The 25,560-nt window shown below is 46.7% G+C and overlaps 1 protein-coding gene across 1 annotated transcript; it reads right to left on the minus strand.

Moving 5' to 3' along the window:
- Nucleotides 1-3,566: 3,566 nt before the first annotated feature.
- Lipg (lipase G, endothelial type) lies at nt 3,567-25,560 on the minus strand. Its single transcript, XM_005356267.3, has 10 exons — nt 25,217-25,560; nt 21,792-21,973; nt 20,028-20,207; nt 18,693-18,804; nt 13,223-13,444; nt 12,120-12,362; nt 11,389-11,509; nt 10,118-10,336; nt 7,441-7,545; nt 3,567-5,443 (listed from the first exon to the last, which is right to left on the minus strand). The coding sequence occupies exons 1-10, from the start codon at nt 25,311-25,313 to the stop codon at nt 5,422-5,424; spliced, it is 1,503 nt and encodes a 500-aa protein (XP_005356324.1). The 5' UTR covers nt 25,314-25,560; the 3' UTR covers nt 3,567-5,421.

Raw genomic sequence — 25,560 nt, forward strand, 5'->3', positions numbered from 1 at the left:
GGTTCTGGCTATGACAAACAATGCTGCTATGAACATAGTTGAGCACATGTCCTTGTGGCACGATTGAGCATCCTTTGGATATATATCCAAAAGTGGGTCTTGAAGTAGGTTGTTTCCTTATTTTCTGAGAAATCACCATACTGACATCCAAAGGGGCTATACCAGTTTGCACTCCCACTGGCAATGAAGGGGTGTTGGTTGGGATTTAGTTTTATGTTCCCCCTTAATGAGACTTATTTCTCACCACTGTCTGAGTAACTTCCCATTTCTTTCAGTAATTACTAAACTCCTTCTATATAAAATTTCTACATAGAAATAAAAAGATGCTTATTTTTATTTTGTTTAAATGTTATGGTCTTTTTCCCAAGTCAAAATTTTTTAGTACTTATAAAGTACTAAAAATTAATTTTGACATATACATTTGCTATTCCCAGCATCCCAAGTGGTATTCTTCATTTTGGGTTGGGTTACTTAAGACAGGCTCTACAGCCCAAGCTGACTTTGAACTCACTATCCCACCTCAGCCTTCTATGTCTGTTTCCTTAAGAGAACAGGCAGAGATCCTACAAGGTTATCTGTAAGTCACGTGATTGTGATCCTGAACAGCATGCTGGGACTTCTGAGGTCATTCTCCATGCTTGCCAGTCAGCCCCTCTACTGCCTAAGCAGCAGGTCTCCTTGAACCTGATTTCACTTCACAGTAACTGGCCATTTCACACCCACTCTGTCCCAGATATTGTCATAGACTCTGTGTTTGAAGAGCCTCTGAGAGGCCCATGGAGATTCTCCTAAGTCTCCTAAGAGTGGCTCAAAATGACCAAGTCAAACAAGAAACCTTGGAGTCACCCAGACTATGCCTCTGCCTTGGAGCAATTTCAACTTCTTCCTCTACTGTGCCAAAAACACTATGTCTGCCCTCTCCTCTGATGTGTGACACCTGTGGTGACCCTTGAACTAAGTTAACAACGTACCCAATTCTGTGTAGTCCAAATCCAGCTGCAATCATAAACCTAGTTCGATGCCCTTTGTGGGAATGGAGAGTGAGTATCCCCGCCATCACTAAGGTGCTTTACAGAGAGTATCGTTCTCGTTTTAAATGCTTTAAGGGTTTCTCAGCCCTGTTTCAGGATCCAGACCCTGCTATGAGTGTGTTTCAGTCCATCTGAATCACAATGACATCGTCAAATTTCCTAAAGATTAAAAGCATTCAGTTTGATCTTTGAGATTTTGGTGGTGGTTGAATAAGAAACGCAAGGAGGTTTCTGAACTGTGCAGCATCTGGACTTGACAGGCAGGCTGTTGTCACAGGCGCTGGGTAGGTGGTTCCCTTTGCTGCTGGGACTCAGCTGGCATGGGATTGTCTTCTTTCAGAGAAAGTGGGATTGTTTCACTTCTTGAGGATAAGAAACTCTCTAGAAGTATTGTTGCACTTGTGCCAAGAAGATCTCATGAAGACCAATCCAAAAACAAAGCTTTGTGTCCAAATCAGACACAAACAAACAAGCCCATGACTTCTCCCGCCATCACGGCCATTGGGCAGTAGTTCCCAGCTGACCACTTTGGTCTCATGATCCAACAGATGCCAGTGCCGCAGTTGGCGTGAGACTGCGTCCTCCTGAAGCTGCTTCTGAAACTGCTTTGATGTTTCAGATCAAAGGTAGTTAAGAGGTCAGCCTATTCTCTGAAACTGAGATTGTGATAAATATGGCAGTGGACCAGAGAAGCGTTCAGTACAAATAAGAACTCCAATCTGCAGCTTGTACTGTGTGTACCACAGGAGCTCATGCCGTGGAAGGCTCAGATTTATGACCAAGATGATGCTGATACAGTGGTGGCTGGGGTTTCGGAATTTTGCATTAGTCCTTCATCTCTTGTGTGATTTTCCAGCCTGGGCTCTGAACAAACTCAAATCATAACTGACTTGTCCATTTCCTTTAACAGTGGTTTTGTGATGAGAAAAAGTGCCACGGTGCTAGTGCTGGAAGAACATGAATGTGCAGTTCAACCAAAGGCCTGGATCAATGGAAGTTTGGGACTATGGACTTTCAGTTGATGTGGGTCACATGTCTGCCCTGATCCTGGGCAAGGTACTTTGGCATGCTGGCATACCACTGTGGAAGACACAGTAATACAATGTAAAGAGGTGTCCTAAACCACCATACTATGTCCATGTCCCTGGGAGATGTGGCCGCCAATAAGTCATCAAGATTCTTTTTAGGGACCACTCATACCTACCCTTGCAGTTCTTTAAGAGAGGAACCTCAAGACATTGGTTCTTGGGAGCTTACAGGGGTGTTCATGGCTGTTTATACTGCACAAACTGGTTTTGGAAACTACTGTCAACTTTAAACCTGGATTGCACAGACCCAGGATCTGATATCAGTGATGTGTGGCTGCTGAGTATGAAGATACATGCCTGTAACAGCAGCACTTGGAGGCTGGGGCAAGAGGGCAACCTGTGTCACAGAATGGGTTCCAGGTCAGCCTGGGATAACAGGGAGACTTTGTCTCACACAAACAACAAAAATCAATTATAGGCACAGGAGCGTAAAACTGGGGAAAGATCTGTTGGATTCACCAATCACCTGGGTTTTTTGATGGCATTAATGCAACACTGTATTGCTGGCTTGTAGGAGAAGTCATTTGTAATTAGCTTGTTACTGTTTTAAAAACTATTTTTAAAGTGTTTTAATATTTAAGACTAGAAATAAAGTCAAATTTATATAATCCACCTCAACTTAAAGTCCTAACATACATACTGAGCAATGAGTTCAAGACCAGCTTAGGAGACAAGCAAAAGAAAAAAGAAAGAAAGAAAATGAATACGTCCTTTGTATACTAAAATTTGACTACCAGACTGAATAATTTAAACAGCACTTTGGTTTATCCCCCGCCTCCAGGGGAGAACAATTAATTTCTAGTAAACAGATGGCTATATCCAATTCCCTTTTTATATCCAACAGCGGGCTTTCCGTTAGGCCCATGGGAATCCTGAACAGAAACAGAACCCCAGCCCCTCGTGATTGACTCCAGACAACTGTTAGTCAGCCCCTAGAAAAGGGGGCTCCTCTTTCTTTTCTCACCTTCCCATTGCTGGAGGAGTCCCTAAAGGGACACCTTGGGCTGTAGGCAGGCACAGATCACACTATGGATGGCTCAGGAAAGACCAAGCACCTGACTGCCCCTTGTCCTAGCAGGAACTTCAGTGTAGTCGAGGAACCAGCTCCACCCAGTTTATGACACTGTCATTTGAGCCCATACAACCAAACCTCTGTGTTCACAATGGCCCCTGATATCCCGCTACCCTCCCTCTTCTTAAAAACATCCACCCTCAGCTCTTTTGTGATTCAGATAAGCGTTTTTCCCACCCATTACTGAAAGCAGTTGTCTACTTCCTGCTCAAATAGAGACTGTATCTTATACTAAAGTAATTACGTATCAAGTCCAAGACCTGGGCAGTCATATTGTTTCCAATTTCAAGAAATGAGTTACCAGACAATTAAGAGTTGTATAGTTTTTATTATTTTACTATTAAACTTCTTAAAAAAATCTTGAAATGTTTTCATCTTCAAGTAAAAACCAACCATATATTTGTCATTATACATTATATACACTCAAGAAATAAATAGTGGTCTAAGCCTTTTTTAAGCATCAGATATACAAACAAGGCTTCAAGCCAAATGGATAAATACACAGCTCCCAGGGGATTCAGTTCTCCAAGCTTCCATGACTAAACACAGAAGCTGGGAGTCGCCAGGAGGCATGGCCAGTAACAAGCTCGACTTTGGCTAGAAAGCAATGGCAGAGGCATACTGAGGGCTTAAGGGAGCTCTTTGCATTAAGGCCCAACTGGTTATGTCTTCGGAAATTTGGCTTTAAACGGCAATACAAATTTGGTACAGTACAGATACAAAGGAAGTCCATCTAAAACCTAAATACAGAGAGTGATTGCTCTCCCACCCCCCAGCTGTCAGTCCTCGCCCAGGCGGTCTTCTGGTTGTATACCAATGAAACAGTTTGGATTATATGGATAGCTCTGGGAAAAAAATCCCTGTTTATCACATCAGGAACACACAGATAGGCAATAGTTGTAGACATCTTTGTGGAGTGGCAGAGAGGATTTCCTGAATTTTGCCTCCAGGAAACCTCACCGAGGCCTCAGTTTGGCCCCACCACCACCTTGATATACCATCTAAGCAGATGACTGAATTTCCCTAAGCCTTGATTTTGCAAAACAAAAAAAAATACCGGCTGCCTCACACTCTGATTAGGTAACACACACGCAAGCTGTCTAGAAACTACAGAAGGGTATCTCGGGTAGCACATTTATTAGTTCACGTTAAGACATAAACCAGGAGGCTTTTCCCAGGAGCTTACCACAGAGACAGCACTGATAGGAAAGCAAGCTATTTCATAAAAGAGAGAGCACTGTATCAAAGCTCAAGGCCAGCTCTGTCAAGGGTGGGCTGTTTCTGCACAGCAGACATGTAGAAGACATGCAATACTGTCTAGCTCCCTAAACAGCGGAGACTTTGCTCCACCACCGTGGCCACCATGCATGATTTTTCTGCTTGCTGCTCTGCTAGTGATCAAGCATGGTCCTTAGAGGAAATGGCACACAACAAGCCTCAGCTCCTCAGCTTTTTCAGCCAGTAGCCTTGGCCCCAGCTGTCTTTAACCACAGGCATACCTGTGGGCCATAACCAGTAGACCCATAACCATGGGCCAGTGAACTCTGATTCCAGAGATCCTGATCCCATTGGCTCCAGATGCAAAGATTGAGTCGTGTATCTACTGCCCTGTGGTAATTAGTTGAAGGGCTCAATAAAAATGCCAACAGTGAGTGAGTTTCAGAAGGCAAGCTGGGGAGCATGATGGGATACCCAAAATAGGACTAGGATCTGTCAGTCTCACATGGGAGAACACTAGAATTAGCATCAACCTGACCTGTTGTTCCCTCAGTGGGCAACAGGTCTGTCACTGTGGTATGAGTCTTCAGGGAAAGACTTGTCACTAAAGTCCAGTGAGGCCAAGCATCTGTCAACCTTCCACACAAAGCCACTTCTGAGCTTGTGTTGCCTGTGGCTAGAAAAAGCCAGGGCTCACCTAGCCACAGTGAGAGAGTGGCCCAGAGTGCACCAGGGCTCTGACCATCCCAGTGATCACACACAGCTTCCCGAGGGGTCAAGGGAAGTTTGGAGTTAGGATCATCAGCTAGAACTTCAACAGGGCACGGGACTCTCTGGGAGAAGTCCCGGTTGACAGGGCAAGCAAGCTGAGGCCAGTGAGTAGTAAGGTCCTCCTGGGGCTCCAGCACCAAGGCTGAGGTCTTCCATCCCGTGGGTCTTCAACAGTAACTTTCCTCCATGTGTATGGACAGCGGGCTGTGGGCGGGTGAGGGCCTCAGGGCTTCCTGGGTGCTCAGGCCAGCTCCACAAAAGGACTGGAAGGAACCATGTGAATATAGTGTTAGCTCACTCACCAGCAAACCTGTACCAAGGTGTGAACTGAGACTGAGTGTTCTGCACACGGGCCAGCCGTTTTACTGATTTGCTTTAGGAGCAATGGAAAATTTCCCTGTGAGAGACACCCACGGGAGCCTGTCTGGGCTGCTAGGTGCACCTGTCACAGTCAATGCACTCATGTGTTTTGCCCAACACACACACACACAAGTGTAAGGAGGACCATCACCCTTCTTTGCCTTTATCTAGAAGCATACTGTATTCCCCTGTGGCGGGAAGAGAAGCGTTGAGTCAAGAGACCTGAATCCTATTCTCAACTCTAGGAGCTCTCTGAACTTTAGTCTCCTTATTGGTGAACACGTTCATGTCAGAAGAGAGAAACCGGGGGCTGGAGAGATGGCTCAGCGGTTAAGAGCATTGCCTGCTCTTCCAAAGGTCCTGAGTTCAATTCCCAGCAACCACATGGTGGCTCACAACCATCTGTAATGAGGTTCTGGTGCCCTCTTCTGGCCTGCAGGCATATACACAGACAGAATATTGTATACATAATAAATAAATAAATAAATATTTGTTAAAAAAATAAAATAAAATACCTTTTAAAAAAAAAAAAAAAGAAGAGAGAAACCCAATGGCACTGCCTGGGCCGAAGAATGCCCTGACTTCCGAGTGTCCCTTTATTGCTTGGACTCCTATTGCTTCGTGTGCCTTAGAGAGGAAATAGAGGGCTCACTCGTTTCCCAAAAAGAAAGAGTGCAAGCCAAATTATATAAGTTAGAGTGTTCTAGAACAGAAAAAGAAGTACCTCATCCCTTCCAGGGTATACTTACTGTCTATCAGTGAAATTAATGTATGCAGAAGCACTTTGAAAGAGGTCAATTTAAATACAGACAAAAAAATTAAAATAATGATAGAGGGAGATCAAATGAGCCCGCACTAGACTGCAGCCCTTAATGGGGGTGCAGTCTTCAGACCCCACAAATCTGTGTTTACCAAGCTTGGGATACACTGATGTTCCTTAACAGAAGCCAGATCAGAGGTGGGTGCAATCAGGCCTGCCGGGTAGGCAGCCGACAACCACAGGGAATCCCTGCAGATGGCTTGCTTGATAATTAGGACCTAAACAGTGGCATCTTCCCTGCACTGGAAGAGCAGGTGCAACTTCCCTACTGAAATGAGCAGGCTTTAGCGTAAAACGACCCATCACACACTAGGGAATCCTGGGAAAAAGACTTCATTTTCCCAAGCCTCAGTTTTCTCAGTGTACCCAGGGACCAGAACACCTTCCGACTGAGAGTGTCGATAGAACTGAAGGACTCTGTAAGTCTCTGGATGCAGGTGGGCACATGTTGCATGCCACATCATTCCACGGCAGGATTATCATCCAGACCTCTGCTGTGGACAAGGGGCAGGAGGAGAGAGAGGCTAGAGAGACAGTCACCCTCATCCTTAGAATGATTTTGGTTTAAATGGCATGAGATCGGCTCTACCGGGGATCCCACTGCCACACACCATGCTGTAGACCTTCCTCCACCTGAATCCATGTGGTTGACACCAAGCAGTGTGGTGACACAGGACAGCCAGCCCCTCTGTCGTCTCACTTGGTTCTACACACAAGCAATCCTGTACCTCAAAAGTGGGGAGAATTGGACCCGCTAAGGCCCGCCCATACCAGTCTGGTTTCCAGAGAAATCTAACAAAATCTAATACTCTTCCCTTTCACCCTACTGACTGTAGTTGGGTGGCAGAAGAAAGGTAAGAAACGAGACTTCTCCCCAGCCCCGCTCACTACGGAGGAATCACTAACCTAAGATGAGGGGAAATGGTCACCAGTACTGGGGTTGTGTTTACATGCACAGTGAGCACAGAGAGGACAAGACAGCAAGGGACAGTCACATTCCCTGAGGTGTTTGTCTCTCACCCTCTACCAGGTGGGTTTTATAAATGAGGGACTTTCTGTCCGCGGCCATTTGCAAGTTACCTGGTCTCATTCTTCATTCTCCAGCCATCCCGACATTTGTGAAACCACAGCTCTTGGCCAGGAGAGATGCTAGTCTGCTTAGGGTCTTGAGCACAAAATGTCATTCTAAAAGAAAAAGAACCCACTGTTGTAACCAAAACTCTAGACAGTGCTTTCTGGATTCAACATAAATGGGAAAGGAAAGAGAAACTTTTCAGCATGTTATATGCACTCCAGAGCCTGCAGGACTGCCCATCCCTGCTGCAGGACTGCCCATCTCTGATGCAGCACTGCCCATCCCTGATGCAGAACTGCAGTATGTTATCTTGCTTTGATTCAGTCTTATGCAGCTTGATCACACATTTCCTGCTTTTCCTCTCTATTTTCCTACAAGGCTGCCTACTATTTGGGGCCATGACCTCTTGGAAGCTCTCATCCCTCTCAAAGTCCCCATGAACCTGACCACTCTGGACCTTAGTACAAAGGCATATCTTTACATGAATGTTGCTTTGGTAATTGTCATTGCTCACAAGATAGACTTTAAAATTAAAGTTTTGTTCTACTTTGGAATAAGTTACGCTGCTTGAAACTGTTTAGGGGTTTTGAAATCAATGGTCAGCCTTTCCACCAGACTCAAGGTCCCTATAAGACATTGCTATGAAATACCCAATGACAAGAGTACTCGGAACTCAACTACGTGTCAAAATCAAAGGTTTGGACTGGAGAGCACAAACTGCACTTGCAGAAGACCAGAATTCTGTTCTCAGTACCCAGGTGGAACAGCTCACAGCCACCTGTAACTCCAGCTCCAGAGAACCATATGTCCTCTTCTAGACTCTGTGGGTGTCAGCACTCAAGTGCACAGACCTACACACACACACGCACATGCACACACGTAATTTTAATTTAAATGTTTAGATTAAATCTTTAAAAACAAGGTTCAGTTCATGGACAGCCAGAAACATAGAAAGGGTCAACAATCTGATAATCACCATTTCTTAACAGTTTGTGGGAAGCAACAGCTTGTGGCTGAACCACATAGCCTTGGTGATGTGATTGCCACACTGATGACCCAACACATTGTGGGATATTTCACCCTGATGCTGAGGCAGGGAAAAAGTCATCTTCTGGACCTTTCGTGGGGGAGTCGAAGCACCTTTGGGCCTACATATTTATAAACCTGCAAAAAGATAGCTTACCTCACTCATGATCAAAAAATACAAATTAATACAATGTCCGAAAAGCTGCTCCCACCTGAATGGCAACAGTGTCCCACCACAGGAGAGGAAGGAAAAGAGGGAAGCCATGATGCTGGGGCCATGATTGAAAACTAGTCCAAACACTTTGGAGAGTTACCTATCAGCAGACTATATCTAAAGTTATTGGATATAGTCCACAGACATCTGAATGTTTAAAACAAACTCATAAAACATGTGTCCAATCATGGGAAATCTGGATTCCTCTAAAACAATCCAACATTCTGCTGGTGGGTATAAACAAAGGTACTGATGGGCATAAAAGCATAAATGGATCACACTACCACAAGTTCATTAAGGCAAAATTTTCATTCTATCTGGTTTGGAAGAAGGGAAGTTGAGGGCAGAGAGGAAGGCACAAAATTGACTCCAAATGTTTCTGCGAGTTTCGCAATCTTCTATCTGAACACAATTTGGGAAATTGCTTATACTTGATAAATCTCAAAGATGATTTAATGAGTGTCTGCTCTACCTGAAATTGTTTATAATAATGACTGTACTTCTGTAGTCACACCTTCAGCCCAGTCTGCCCCTCAGAGCGCCAGGGAGGAGATCAGGTACAATTTTGGAGAGCACAGCCTAGGCCCTAACAGCTCCCCGCCCAAAAAACTCTCCAAGACACAGGTTCCTAGAATACACTCTAGGGATGGATCCAAAGTGCCAATTCACTCCCTCTGCTGCCAGCCTGGCCAAGGACAATAGACGCAAACAAGACACAGGAAGAATTAGAGTGGAGACAATGTCAGAGAAAAGACGAAAAAACGGATGTAGGCCGCTTCCTCCAGCCTGAGGCTGATGGCGGCCACTGCAGAGGTCGGGGAAGGAAACTCTCCTCTGCTGAAGAGCATCTCCAGAGCCTCACTGGCTTTGCGCCCTTCTTGGCAGAGTTAGGGCTCAGAAACAAGAGTTGACATACAAAGGTCTGGATCTTCCAGTTTGGGGTTCAAAGGACTCAAAGGCTGCCAGCTGGCACAGCACAGAGAGTTCTCTGCCGGTGGAAGCCACAACCCCAAGTGAACAGCAGGACTCAGTCTCTGGAGGAGACTTGACAACACTCTGAGAAGCGGGCTCAGGAAGGCTAGGTCTTGTAGAAGACTTCACTGTGTACCCAGATGCTCCAATTTGCCCCTTAACACAGCACACGCAGAGAGCCCTGTCCAGGGAAAGGCCTCTTCCTCTGGGCCGGCACAGGACTTGGCAAACAGAGCAGGCACTGAGCTCCAGACAACCCAGCCCTTTCCACCCCTCCTCCTGAGAGCTGTAGTCAGGACATAAGATGTATCGCCGTTTCCAGAAGCCCTTATCTGGGAGTAATAGCCCTTGCAACGATAGATAAAGTTCAGCTGGGGGCAGAGGGCTCTGGGTATTACTTGTACAAAGGAGGAAATGCTGAAGAGCTGTACCCTTGTCTCCCAAAGGCCAAGAAGGGCAGGAACACTTACTTGTGCTGGGTTTCCCCAGACTTGACACGAATCCTTCGGACGTGCAGCTCCCTCGAGGGGTTTCTGGGTTGAGACAGGAAGGTGTAAATCTCATTGAACAGGTTGTACCAGGAACGATATATCTCCTGCCAGGTAAGTTTGATTTTCAGGAGATCACCCAAGTCCTCCTCCGTGTAGACCAGGAAGGTGTTGGTGGCATTCAGCCAGATCTTCTCCACTCTGTAAGGTGAAAGAGAAGCTCATTTCCTTCCCCTCCCTCCTTGGGAAACTGGCACAATCCGCCCACCTCATGCCCTCCACGTCCCCACTTCACAGGACCACACAGGAAGCTGGGTTGCACTCTACGCTGACAGATAACTTTGCCCAAAGTGCCTAACTTCTTATCAAAACCATTCCTGGGCAGCTCTCCCTTTGCGCCACTAATTCCTAAGAGACAGCGCCAAGGAAGAGCAGAAAAGAGAAACGCAAATTGACCTTCCTGATACAAGCATGCTGTTCCTCAGCCAAGAGGCATCAGTTTCCCTTTCTCTCCCTTCTTCCTTCCCTCTCTTCCTGCCTCCTCTCCATTTTACATGAACTGCCTTGCCGTATGTATCACGCTAGCAATTGTGGATGCCCAAACCTTGTCTTCCAGCAAGAGTATGACTCTCAAGGCCTCCTTCTTTTTCCCTCCCTCCCTTTTTTATCCCTTATATTTGTTTGTGGACAAGATCTCAGTGAATTTCTCAGACTGGTCCAGACCTCACAATTCTCCCCGCCACAGCCTCCCCAAGTACTGGGATCCCGGCTGCACCGCCACACCTGGCTTGATATTTCTTCACAATGACAACAGCGCTTGGCAGGATGCTCTGTGTCTGGTGGGAACTGAACAAATCTCTCCAGACCTCCATGCACCCCTCCCACAGACGATCACTACAGAAGATCCAGGGATGACCCTCATAGAGTTCCCAGGTCCCTAAGGCCTCAGGTATCAGGCGTGGCCTGAGATGAAACAGCAGTTTCTGTATGGCTGATCCAGCACTTTCTCACGCAGCTGATTCATCTTGGGAGCTTCCCTCCCTGAAACCCTCCGAGTCAAGGACTTGAAGGAGGACACACGGTAGACGAGAGGAAAGAGGAGATACAGATCCCAGCTAGAACCGCCCAGCTCCTCCCCTGGGCAAGCCGTCTTGACTCTCCTGGACTTCTTCCAACGTCTTCCTTGCACTCTCGAGCTCAGACTAACTAGTTCTCCATCCTGAACCGAAGTTGCAAAGAATGTTCACACTTACACTTTCAAGGACATGCTCTGGGAGTCCGCGTTAGTGCCATACAGGGTGACGTTAAAGACGGGCTGGAGGTCTCTACTGCTCTTGTAATTGAAGATGTGGATTTTCATCTGATAATGGTTGACTGCATGGGCAACAGAACAAAGGCCTTCGTGAGCCTTGCTTGTCATCTCAAGAGTCACAAAGCACATTGAAGTTTAGAAACAAAGCATCCTATTGGCCCTGGCTAGCCTTAGTCGGGCTCTGGTCTTATTCCACCTGATAGCATAAGGAACCAATGCAGAAGTGTCCTGAACTTGGAGGGTCAGATATTTGGGGACTTCGAGCTATTTATTTTCTACTGTGTGACACGGGATTAAGGACTAAAGTATAGACCTCTCTAGGTCTCAGGGTTTTCATTTATAAAATACTGTTTTACAAAATATCATAAGCAGGTTACAGAAGTAAAAACTACTGCTTCAGGCTTCTGTATACTTCGCTGCCCATCTGCTGAACACTTACATGGAACTTTGAGATATTGATATTGATAATTATGGGGTAGCATTTACATCACAAAAGGGGTCCTTACCCTGGATTTTTAAAGGAGCCATTTTACTAGGGAATACACAATATGATTGGTCTTTAATAACTTGCTACATAGACCACAGCTCTGGGCTGCTCCATGCCCTGTTCTGCTACAAAGTATAAAGGAAGAAAAGGAGTACAGGGTACCTGGGAGCCTGAAGGTAAGTTACCTCTGAAAGGCATGCCAGCCCGGGTTTTTAAGTACATTTTGCTGTTCCTCTTCTTCCTCATTTTCTTGGCATTGTAGCCAATGCTATTACAACGGTTCTTCCGGCAGCTGAGACAGATCCCCTTTTGGAAGCGGTTGGGGTCCGTGCACTGGAAGGCGAAGCTCGGCTTGTCCTGATTCAGCAGAGAATCGACAAAGAGGTGTACGGATCGCTCGTGCTCACATTTCGCCGCTTCTGTGATCACTGAGGAAACAGAGGGACTGAGAACACATGAAATGAACCACTTCTGGATGATTCCACCACACAGTCCATAGTCGCTGAAAGGGATAGGTTTATTGAGGCAGGTGGTGTGTGATAGAGCGGCTCAGTGATATTCCAAGTGCCTATTAACATACAGAGGAATTTAAGACCATTGCAGCCATCTAACTGTCTACCCTGTGTGTGTGGGGGGGGGGGGCAATGCTAATACACTCAGAGAAAGGAAGAGAAGAGAATTCATATACTAAGAGTTAAATAGAAGACCAGGAGTGGTGGCACACTCCTTTATTCCCAGCATTCCCAGGCAGAGATAGAAGGGCCTCTGTGAATTCAAAGCCAGCCTATTCTACAGAGCAAGCTCCAGTTCAGCAAATACTACTTTGAGAGAACCTGCCTCAAAAAAAAAAAAAAAGGAAATGAAAAAAGAGTAAAATAGTGTTAAAGAGAAGCTGTATGGTAGAGTCGTGAAGTCTTAATATGTGTTTGAATAGTAATATCAGAAATGAAGGCTGGGCTTGGTGGCACATGTATTTAATCCCAGTACTCAGGAGGCAGTGGGAGGCGGAACTCTGTAAGTTCAAGCCCAGCCTGGTCTTCATATCAAATCCCAGGCCAGTGAGGACTACATAGTGAGAGCCTGTCTCATAATAAAAGAAAATGAATCGATAACTGTGACTTGGAAACGTAAGCCAGCAGATGAACGTTAACAGGCAATAGCATGACTCAGCACTGTGGGAAGAGACGTGAATAATGACGTAAACTGTGCCGGCTGCACTGACAGCTCTGGATGACTTAGAAGATGGATGGAGGGATCCAAACACAAGGCAGATTAAGTACAAACTCACTTCCTAATGCAAGAGATGCCAAGACATCACTGGATCCACAGCCTGGCTGAGAATCACCCCCATTGGGATAGATGTCAATGTGACCCACGGGCCTCAGGATCCCAATGCTCATGCCAAGGGAGATTGTGAAGGTGTGCAGGACATCCACAAAGTCTGCATCATCCGGAGACAGCCTCCCGTCGTCATCCACTTTTTCAAACAGGGGGCCTGCGGGATCCAGACCTGCAGCAAAGAAAGCCAAGATGGACTTGTCAGAAGAGTCAAGACATTGAGCCTTGACTTAGAGTCCAAGTCTGTAGAATGAAGATGCTCTTTGAGCCAGCATCCAAATTCAGACGTAGAAGGCCTGGGGAAAAAAATAAATAAGGAACCCATATGTGGTTGATCCAATATGTCACCCCTGGAATTAAATCCTATAATTATAGAACCTACATTTTTTTTTTCTGAAGCCCTGATGCCTCTATCAGCCTAGTAACCACAAGATTTACCCCACCATCAGCTCTGGGGAACCACAGGAGTGAGAACTAGAGCATCTAGAATAAACTCAGCTCCTGACCCAAGCCACTCATCCCAGCCATCTGCCCCTAGGCACCTTCCGCAGCAGAACTCTGCCTGCCCCAAACCAGAGGGTTTGTATTTGGATTCCCTCTTCCCCTTAGTTAGGAGCCAGGCCAGGGCCCAGGCCCAGATATGGATGAGAAAAGCACCTCCAAAGCTCAACATGCTGCAAACCCAAACACCGGACTTCACCACGCCTTCTGTGTTGCAGCCACGGTGAGAAAGACCTTCCGTGTTGAACCCGAAAGCCGCTCTACACGGCCCACTGGTTCTCCTGCTTTGGACTGCTCAGATCATGTGAAAGAGCTTGTTATAAACTTGAATTCTACCATGTGGCTCTAAAAGACACTGGAAGGACACCCAAGTGAGCAGTCATCCGCACACATCAGGAGAGCAGGTGGGGAGGGAACTGGCCAAGTATACACAGCAGTGAGACTTAACACTGTCTTTTCATTCTGAACTATACAAACATAAAAACAATGTTTCAAAGAAAGAAATAATGAACAGGCTCTCAAAGTATAAGTGCAGATGTCTGAGTCTCTGGTCCCCCAGGGCTACCATACAACACAGAAATGTAGATTGGTTCTCTGGGTGATCCTATAAGTCGGTAGCTTGTGAACAAGACATTGAATTTTTTTTTCCTATTCTTCAGGATCATATTTGAAGTGTAACCTCAGGCCTCAATTCATTTATATGAAAAATTAAGAGATTGAGGATTTATCTGTATTCATTTTCGAGCTGTGGTTATACAAACTGGATTTATCCCAACCAGAAAAGCTCTTTGCTCTACCAACACACAAAAAGGATTTGGAAAGAGTTAAGAAATAAGATGTAGGGGCTGGAGGGATGGTTCAGTGGTTAAGAGTACTAGCTGTTCTTCCAGAGGACCTGGATTCAATACCCAGTAGCCACATGGCAGTTCACAATTGTCTATAATTCCAGTTCTAGAGGATCCAACACTCTGACATAGACATGCATGCAGCATACACCAATGCACAGAAAAATTAAAAAAATAAATAAATTATTTTTAAAAAAAGAAAAAAGAATAAGATGTATGCAGGCTAGGCCCTGTTTTGTCCAAAACAACGTTGGGCACTGAGAGTGTTTTTGTCCTCAAGAGACATTTGGTGATTTGGGGGAAAATTGTTATTTGTGGCACTTGTAGGTAAGAGAACTAACATCTACAGGGGACAGGCCAGAGTTTCAGCTAAACTTCCTAAAAGATGCCACATGGCCTTGCCACACATACATACATACACATCCCAAATCCCCACCAGCCCACATAGTCTCCCTTCCCAGCCTGAGAGACCCCAATCTAGAGACGCTAAGGTCTGGAGCTAACATGGTCATGAACTATGCCATTTTGTTGGGTTGTGTTTGTTTTGTTTTGAATTTCTGAGACAAGGGGCTAGGAAGCCGACAGAGGGCTAATCAGTGCCACATGCAACAGCCCTCAGGTCTCAAAAGCAGGCCCTTCCCTCTAACCTCTCCATGGAGCAGGGGTCTGGCCTCTGTCCACCTGCATGTCCCATACATGTGGAACACTCACTATGTAAACCACACTGGTCTCAAACTCTTAGAGATCTGCCTGTTTCTGCTGGAATTAAAGCAATCGTCGCAATACCCAGCAAATCTGAATCTGTGTCTTAAAAGGAGGCAAGGGGTAACAGAACCACGTTCCCCAGATCCAGCACCAAGAACGAGTGAGCTCACTGGGAGCCACATGAGAGGGTGAAGGTCACTGTTTCACACGTAAAGTGAATACACTGGGCTCATTACTCATGGAAACGGGTGGAGGTTAAAACCAGAAAGCTACAGAACTTGGGATGATTTTATGGGTGACCTCAGCAGAAAGGTATCCCAGGATACTTAGCTCTCAGCCCCAGCCTAGGACCGAAAGGAAGATGGCAGGATAGTATGCCCTTCCAGAATAGCCCACAACGGCCTACTGCATAGGCTGCAAGGGCCGTTGTACGACACAGAAACTTCTCCCTGCCTCTCACTCTGTGCACCGAAGAGGAAAAGAAGAGGGGGAACATTATGCTTTGCAACCAATACAAGAGAGGGACTCTTTGCTTGGTACAGACAAAGGTCCCCACCAGACAGGGAACTCCATGGAAACGAAGCTGTGCTGGAGGAATGCCGACAGCTGAGGGGGGCCTCACAGGCCAGTGTGGGACTTCACCTACCCAGCTCCCTGCTCGGACTACGTGACACACATCCCTGGCCCACAAGCTCAGGAGAAAAGTGACATGATCTACTTTTTATTATGCATTTTATCTATACTTTTAGATAGTAGCCAAAGGCAGGCCCTGCAACCCAGTAACCTGGACTGACTCCTAGACCTGCTACTTATAGTGTGCAAGATATTGGGCTCATTGTTTAATCATCCAGACCTCCTCCTTCCCCTAACTGCGAAAACTGCAAGGTTACTGCATGGCTTAGAGATAGCATGGAGGAAGTATCATGTTCTTGAGGAGTGGACATTAAATAGCATCTATTCTATAGCCTGCACAGCATGTATGCCACATGCATGTTTCTTAAAGGAAGCCACCCACTTGCTTATTGCTCATAACTTTCTGGACACAAGTTCAGTTATGAATACATGACCTCTCCCCTACTACACCACAGACTGCTCTCTGAAGCTGTTCGCAGCAAGCCCCACACCCTCCAGCCAAGCAAGGCTGGGACTCAAATCTCATCTAGGCCCCAAGCTAAGGACCCCTGTGGCCTCTGCACCATGGCGTCACTCCCTGAGGACCACACACAAGCCGTGGTCTCCATCCTCTTATGGATAACTTAGGTTCTCATGAGAAGCCTACCAACCTGAAGAAGAACAGAGACAGCCTACCTCCTTCAGACATCTACGACAGTGTGTGGCAAGCAACTGGACAGACGCCAGGCCTCTGCTCCTCAGAGAGGTCGGAGGGGAGGGCCTGCTCTCAGGACACGGGGCTACTGCATGTGACATTAATTAGCGTCCCTCCAGTTCCCCGGCTGGTCACAGACAAGAGGCCCTCTCCACGGCAGCTACCACCTAAACAAGCAAAAGGAACTGGAAAGTTCTCTAACCAGCCCTATCTCACTTCAGACTGGAAGCAAGGAAAAGCAAAATCTTTGGTTTGTCCTCGTTGCTAAGGACGTTTTGGACCTTGACCCTGGGAGAGACCACATGACTGCTGCAGTGTGCATCCAGCTGGCCCGGTTCTGGAACACTGGAGAATGGGCACACAATCACAGCCTCCTTTGACAGTTCAACCCCCAGGACACAACAGTTCAGGAAGAAGGGCTCTCAAGCTATGCTGGTTGGAATCACTGGCTCTAGAAGAGTTTGTATGCATGTCTGTTTGTGTACCTATTAGGGCCCTGTATATATACTATTAGACTCTGTGTGTATACCTGTTAGACTCTGTGTGCACATCTATTAGAATCTGTGTATGTATCTATTAATCTCTGTATGTGCAAACCTATTAGACTCTGTGTGTACACCTATTAATCTGTGTGTGCACACCTATTAGAGTTTGTGTATGTACCTATTAACTCTGTTAGATTCTGTGTGTGTGCCTATTAATTTCTGTGTGTGCAAACCTTTTAGACTCCATTCCACCTAAATCCTAGTTTAAAGGCATTGCAGGGAAAGGCAGAGGTCCTACCTTTTCTTCTAGATGCTCTCTGACTATGGCTTAAAGGTATCCTCCCCTGAAAAATTCATAGGCAGGAAGAGTAATCCCAAATCCAGATAAGAATGGTATTTGGAGGTGAGATGTTTAAGAGCCAGTTAGCGTTAGGTAAAGTCATCTCCGTGGTGTTTCCAACATGATGCTGATGGTTTTATAAGAGAAAGAATGATCTCAGCTAGCAGGTTTGTTCTATCTGATCATGTGATACCCCTACTATGTTATCATTCAGCAAAAAGATGCCAGGAAGCAAAAAGGTCTCCTATGCATTATAACTTGTCCAGTCTGTGCTATTCAGTTATAGTAACAGAAAGCAATATAGGACATCATTCATAGTATATTAGGGATCAGAAGGGAGCTAGGAGTTAATGCCTATAAAATAATGCTGGGAGGAGAAAACAAGTCAGGGCAACAAATTTACCAACAATTTTAGTATAGAGGAAGCTCTGTTGTGGACCTAAAGATCCCCAAAATGGATAAAATATCTTTGACATTTTTCATAATCATTTAATACTTTAGTCCAAATTCAAGCTTTAAAAATTCACTCTGATGTGATTTCCAATACAGAAAAACTCCATTTTCTGTTGCGTCCCTGGATAGCAATATCACAAAATTCAACCACTCATTCTAAATAGTAACTGTCAAGATAAAGATGCAACCTTAATCATGGGAAGAAGCTATTGGTTGATGAAATATAAACCAGAGGCAGGATTCAAATTCTACCACTCATATCTCAAATCTCGTGTGTGAACCAAAAGTGAACACTCAGAAGCTTGGAAGCCCAGGCTCCCTTCTGGCCTCTGCTCTTCGGTTCTTCGCTATTTGCCCCTGAGCAAGCTGACTCACCTTTGCCTGTGCCCTCACCTCCTGAACTAGACCAGGGGTTTCCAAGCTGTGCTCCAATTGCTCGATGACCTTGAGATTTCCCCCACCTTGAATTTCTCCCAGGAAGGAGAAAATCTGAAAGGCATGGCTAACACAGTTCATACATACACATACATGAAAGGGCACGGCTAACACAGCTCATACATACACCTGGAAGGGCATGGCTAACACAGCTCATACATACACAAGGAAGGGCATGGCTAACACAGCTCATACATACACCTGGAAGAGCATGGCTAACACAGCTCATACATACACCTGGAAGGGCATGGCTAACACAGCTCATACATACACCTGGAAGGGCATGGCTAACACAGCTCATATACACACATGGTAGAAGCAGATCTTACCTGTTATTCTGCCCAGTGTTCCTTTCACAAAGTTGCCAGCATATCCAGCCACATGTGCTCCAAGGCTATAGCCAATCAAGTGAACGTTCACAAGAGAAAACTCTTCCTTCTCCTGAAAAAAAGTCATCAAGGAGCGTGAGCTCAAGAGTGTAGTCCTGAGCCTTCAGGGCCACCAACAATTCAGTTTGTCCATCATAACAGAAGCATCACAGGGGTCACAGGCCTAAGAGTCCCTGCAGCATCACCAGTGTTGCTGGCATGCACTATGGATGGTCCACACCAGGGACAGGGATTCTAAAGGGCTTGGTGGCACTTGAATTACCAAGGGGCTGGGTGAAAGCTAGGACCACAGGAGGTATACCTGAGCTTTCCTCTGCAAGCTCCCCACAAGGTTTCCTTTCTTTGGGGCAGTATGTAGAGGTCACGAAGGAATCATTGTAGAGGTCAAAGGTAACATACCCTCAGAGACCAAAGTGCCAGCCATCACCGCAGTGACCTGCTCCCTGCCAGTCCTCTTAAGTGTTGACCGCTACTGTACCCCCAGAAGCCTCTGACTCTTCGCCTTAAGCTACCTGCACCCCCACAGTTGGAGAAGTGACCCCTTCCAGAGTACTCAGCTGGGGAAGGCAAGGGCCGTGTTGAGGTGAGGCTTTGACCCCTGGTTCAGAAGACACTCTTTCCAGCACCCCAGAGCAAACAAAGATTGCTCACAAATCTTGCCCAGGATTCTGCCAGGAGCCGTAAGATTCCCGGGCGAAGGGAAAGTCAGGCTGGAAATGCTCAACATCTAGGGTCACTTTGTCCATAGACCCTTTGTCCCTCCTGCCTGCTAAGTCTACTGGTCTCAGGAAAATAGTTAAATTATAAAAAGTAAATGAAGACCTCAAGATGTGCTTTGCATACACTGTTTTAATGAATGCAGTCGATGATCTATCTGAAGCAGCCTTCTTGCCGTTCCTTGGCACAGCCACCCTCCAAAGGCAAGAGCAGCCGTCTGTGGCTCCTTCAGATGGAAAACCAGACCTGGCTCCTGGCCATTCTCAACAACCCTAAGGGTACCAGCTTCTAAGGTCAGGAACTAGTCTCTCACAAGACACTTTTCTATGGCAAATAAGAGAACAGAAAACTTCAGAGATCTATCAATCATTACAAGGTTCTCAAGCAGGCTTTGAAGTGGTTCATGCAGTGCTTTAATTCAGCAAACACGGTAATGCTGGAGATTCTCATCACCTCAGAGTTCATGGTAACTACACGTGCTCCGCATTTCCTAACACAATGCAGGCTCAAGGTGAGGGGAAACCCTAATAAAGATGGCTCCCTTGTATCCCTGCTTACCTGCAACCAGTCAAGCATCCCGGCCACTCTCTGTCCCACCACCCTGGTATTATTGACTGCATCTGAGTAGAGCTGGTGAGCCAAGGGCAGCCAGTCAACCACCACAATATTGGCATCTCTCTCTCTCGTCTGCAGGGCCGACACAAGTTTATACAGCCATTTTTCCAACATGCCACTCATCTGCAAAGAAAACAGAAAGATTAGTTTCCTTCTAATTCTCCTTCTGGACTTCAGCAATCCCATGATCCTCCCCCCATCTGACCGGTCCTTCGCAGTGGCTGCTGAAGGAAGGAAGCCTCTCTCCCATGTGTAAGCTGGTCAGAGGCAGAAAGGCCTGATGCTTTCTTTCCCCCTGTGCTCTGCAGGTATCCGGTTTCCCTTCAGATGTCTCACAGTTGATGTGCCAGGCTATACTGTGCCCTTCTGTCTGCTACATGGGTATTGGTGGTGATAATGGCAAGAGGTTAGTCTGAATCCCTGTTACAGTCAGTGGGCTGGTTCATCCTTCAAGGAGTTAGCGAAGGTTGCCGTGGAGAATTAGCTCCTCCCTTAGAAACACACTGTCACTTAGGTAAACACCAAGCTAACAAATGATGCCTTCCCACAACCCATCTCTACCACCCTCTTGACCCCAGCGTAAGAAAAATCCACCCCTGGAATCCCAAATTAGAACTCAGAACACATTTTTCCCACAGAAACGTTACACATGGTGAGTAGAGGCAGTTGTAAACCTATCCACACGTATGTTATCAAATAAATAGATTGTCTGTGCTTAGCCTGGGAACCCAAACACTATTTACAACTTGCTTCTATGGGAAACTACCATTCCAAGTTCCAAACACATTACAAAAGAACTTTCTGGAATGCTCCCCATTTGTAAGTTACAGGCGGTTAGTATTTGCATTTTGACAGGAGGGAGGACCTTAGAGAAATTCAAATGTGAGATTCCACTTGTGTCCTGAGGGATGAAGGCAGACAGACAGGCCCTCGGTCATCACTGTCAGAAGGTAGACTCCTACCTTCCTGACTCCCCTGCCCAACCCCAACTGTTGACGGTAGATCTAATGTAACGGATATGAATTTCTCATCACTAAGAGGGAGAATATCCCCTCCCAATTAGTCCAGGCAGAAATCTCCTCCGTTAACAGTGCCATTTTCTTACAGACTGTCTTTCTATGAATGAACAAATCCCTTGCTGGCCAAGAGTTTCTGAAGCTGAGTGTTAAAGCCCTTTTTTGTTGAAGTTTGTCATGGGCCTTTCAATGGAAATTGCTCAGCTAGGGCACAGAAAGAGCCCCAGTGCCTTTAACCGGGGCCACATCTCTATGCAAACAGGAGGGCAGCATGCCAACAGAAGCCAGCCAGCCAGGCCAGCTGGCCCCTCCGAGCCTCTGAGCCCGTTAAGTTGCCTCAGTTCAGTTCTGCTCCAAGAGCAGGATGGGCCCCCTCCAGGCAGTGGTTGGCCAATGTAATTAAGTATAATTAGAGATCCTTCCGAGCTAAGGGAGCTGGGCACTGGCCTCAGGAGAACCACTTTCGGAAAGCCCATTGCATGCCAGCTCTAAATGCCACCCTGCTGAGCCCAGATTGCCCCCTCTGAGAAGCGCCCATTACATTCTTCACAGCTGTCTGAAATACAAGCAGCCCACAAGGAAAGGGGGGGGAGAGGGTTTGGAATCTGGAAGCACCACTATTCTTTTTAATTGACCAAAACAAAAGGAATCAAATCTTATAAAAAGCTGCAGAACCCCCTCCTGGGCTCACCGTCCATCCATGAATGATGAAAAAGGTTTTGGCTGTCATGTTGAAGCCACAGTCTTCCAAGAGTTGGCTGTCGCCAAGGGCAAGATTGCACCCTTCATGCTCTGGGTCCTTAGAAGTGCGGATGTTAAAAGCCACAGAGGGTTTGGTGGAAGCCGGTACTCCGGTGGGCTTATGATATTCATCTGGGGAGGAAGAACAGCATAAATCCTTCTGATGGCTGGGGTAGAGACTTCTAGTTCAGTCTTGAGAGAATTACTTGTCGCTTAGGTTTTAATTTTCACAACTACTTGGTGTTTCCTCTTTGCCTTCCTCGGCAGTGGTTCTCAACCTAAGAGTCTGATAGTTACACGAAGATTTACAACAGTAGCAAAATTGCAGGTATGAAGGAGCCATGAAGTAATTGAAGCTACTGTAAATCTGTTATCATAACTGTCCTTCATGAATATTAATTAGTCACTTGAACGGAATTCTGTTGCTCGGAAATAAGTAGCTGCCTTTCTTCCTTTCCTTTATTCTTCCCCACCAGACTGATTTTCCTTCCTTTCTTCCCTCCCTCAAATTCCTACCTTTGGAGTGTGGGTTCTCTTTGCCTGAAATGCTTAAGACTAGTTGAGTCAAGAATTTAGAAATTTCCATATTTAAAAGCAAAATCTTTATGGCCAGGCACAAAGGTGTATACCTGTATTACCAGTATTCTTGAGGCAGAACCAGGTGGAGGCAGGATGATTATAAAGTCTAGGCTAGCATGGGCCAAAGAGAGAGTTCCAAGTCTGAGTTCATGCTCTCTCTCTCTCTCTCTCTCTCTCTCTCTCTCTCTCTCTCTCTCTCTTTCTCTCTCTCTCTCTCTCCTAAGCCTGATAGCTCACACCTATAGCCCATAACCTCAGAACTTGGGAGGCTGAAGCAAAAGGACTTCTATGAGTTTGAGACCAGCATAGGTGACATAATGAATTCCAGGCCAACCTGGATTTTATAGCAGGACTGGGGGACGGGAAGACAGTGACAGAGAGGGGGACAGTGACATCAGAGGGAGAAGGCAAGCATTGGGGAACATACCACATATTTATTACATGACAGCCCCAGCAGAGTCTGGGGTAGCACCCCCTCCCCCCCTCCCGTGGATCAAATGCACTAATCTCTGCAGAGAAACATAGGACAGCTCATGCTCTACAGGAAAAAAACAGAAAGATTACAAATAGCTTTCTATCGGGTTTGCCTCCAGCTGAAGTGAGAGCCTGTAAGGCCAGGTTCCTGCCATACAACTTCCCAGCAAACTCTGCAGTTTTGAGAGAGATCTGGGATTTTGCAATTGCAGGCAAAAGGGTCAATTGCAATTGACCCACTGTCCAAGCAGCTCCCCTGGTACTCCCATTTTGATCCAACGCTTACTTCAAACTCCTTACTCATTCTTGGGGTTCTCTGCAGGGGCAACAGGCACCGGTTTGCTACGCAAATACCTGAAGCCATGGGAAAATCCCCCCACAACAGTCAAGCAGCCCCTTCCAGCTCTCTGCAACTTACAGTGTTGCCTTTCCTTGCTCCCAGGACAACACTAATGGCCACTATGGCCATGTGACACCCGGTAGGCACCATCATTTGAGATAATTACTAGCTGACCCCCATCATCACTCACTCAACCATCCGAGTAATCCCCTCTTGGTGACGGATTAGGGAAACAGAATGTACTCCCTCCAGTTACCCAGAAGTCACAGGGAGATACCAAATGAACATCCAGGAGCTTCATTCACCCAAGAGTTAAGCACGGAAGGAAAAACCAGTTTTGGTGGCACACGGCTGGGCTGTAATTCCCAGCTACTGGGAAGGCTGAGGGCAGGAAGACTGAACATGGGAAGCCTGTCTGAGCTTCGGAATGAACTGAAGGCAAATCTCAGTAGTTAGCTAATCCTGATTTCAAATTTTTAAATACTAAGAAGAAACGATAGTTGTAAAAGGCTAGGGATGTCGCTCTGTGGTAGAAAGCTTTGAGTACTCGCTTGAGGCCATAGATTTAATCTCCAGTACTGAAAGAATACACAAGGAAGCTAAGACGCAGTTCGTTGCTGAGTGCTTGCCTAGCATGCAAAGAACGCTGAGTTTGATCCCCAGCACCCCATAAACCAGGTGTGGTGGCCCATGCCTTTGATCCCAGCACTCGGGAGACAGAGGCAGGTGGACAACTGTGAGTTTGAGGCCAGCCTAGTCTATAGAGTGCCAGGACGGGCTCCAAAGCTATGCAGAGAAACCCTGTCTCTAAAAACAAAACAAAACAACAAATCCTTTCATTAGTTCCCTCTGCTGAGATCAGGGCCCTCAAGGGTAGTCTGCCACCTAGTCTGTTCTTCACCTAGTCTGTTCTCCGCTGGCTTCCCCGCCATCAAGAGTTCCTTCCCCGTCATCAAGAGTTCCTTCCCCGTCATCAAGAGTTCCTTCCCCGCCATCAAGAGTTCCTTCCCCGTACTGGAACGCAGCCATAGTTTTCAAATGAATGGCGCCACCCCCAAAATACTCAGAGCCACAGAACACAGAAACATGAAAGAACTACATCATTCTTCAGGAAAGGAATTAGAGATGCCACCCACCCCAGGCCAAGCGTCTAGCTAACACTCAAGTTGGAAACAGGCTAGGAGTAAGTAGGTTTTTCCTGTTCCTTCCAACTTAAGCTCCCACTGCCCATAAACTAACATGGACTCGTAGCTCCTGGCTGTGCTATCTGAAGAGTAAGTGTAGTGGTAAGTCTTGGTGTAGATGCTCTGGGACCCTCCACTGCCCTAGATGACCTCACCCTCACTCCACCAGGCCAGGTTGCCTCGGGTGAGAGAGTCATACAGAACCAAAGAGAAAAAAAAAAGACGCTAAAGAAAGGGGTAGAATGGGGGAATGGGCAGAGGAGGACAAATTATTTGGGGAGGAAGTTACAGACCAGATGTCCCCTACAATCACCTATCAATCTGAAGCTCGCCATGCCGCCACCTTAACTTCCAAAACACCTAAGCGTTGATGAAGGGAGGCGGGGTGGGGGAGAGGCACTGGAAGTTAGAGCTCTAAGAATTTTCTGGCCTCTCCAACCTCCAAAGATAAGACAAGGTTTAAATCATGGTATAATTTAAGTGAGGCTGGAAGGCATCTCAGCTCGCGGGACAGCGCTGATTAATGGAAGTGGGAGGAGGCGCGAGAAACGACTCCAGCCCACTCACTCTCCCGGCTCGGCTCCCCCCCCCCCCCCCGCAGCCTTCAGGATAGCTTGCTAGCGGATGCTCTCATCCTAAGCACCAAGACAAGCGGCCTCCCACACCAGGGAGAACACAGCGCAGTGGGAAAGGATTTTGTTCGGACACAAAACGACCGAAGAAGGGTTCGCAGGACTGTGTGGGCCCAGCGCAGGAAAGAAGTGGGGGAAAAAAGTAATAAAAATAAATGCACATTACCTCGCAGCGACCCCTGGGGACGTAAGGTTGTGAGACTTCCCGCCGGGAAGCAACAATAGACGCTCCAGAAGTAGAGCAGGAGAGCCTGGTTTCGCATCCTTCCCTGCCACGCCCCCTCCTCTCTAACAGGTTTTTTGTTGTTGCTGATGCTTTTTTTGGTTTTTCTTTTTAAACCACCAAAACCTCCCGAACCTAGAAGTGGGCAGCCATATCTCGGTCAGAAAGTGATGGGCTGGACAGCTGCAGGTTGGTATCGCTGGACGCGGCGGCGGGGGAAAGCCCGTGGAAGGACGCGCTACCCTGCCGGACCGGTGCTTTACCGGAGCCTCTGCGAAGTCGGGGCT

The sequence above is a fragment of the Microtus ochrogaster genome, chromosome 18 (assembly GCF_000317375.1).
Source record: "Microtus ochrogaster isolate Prairie Vole_2 chromosome 18, MicOch1.0, whole genome shotgun sequence".
Taxonomy (NCBI): Eukaryota; Metazoa; Chordata; class Mammalia; order Rodentia; family Cricetidae; genus Microtus; species Microtus ochrogaster.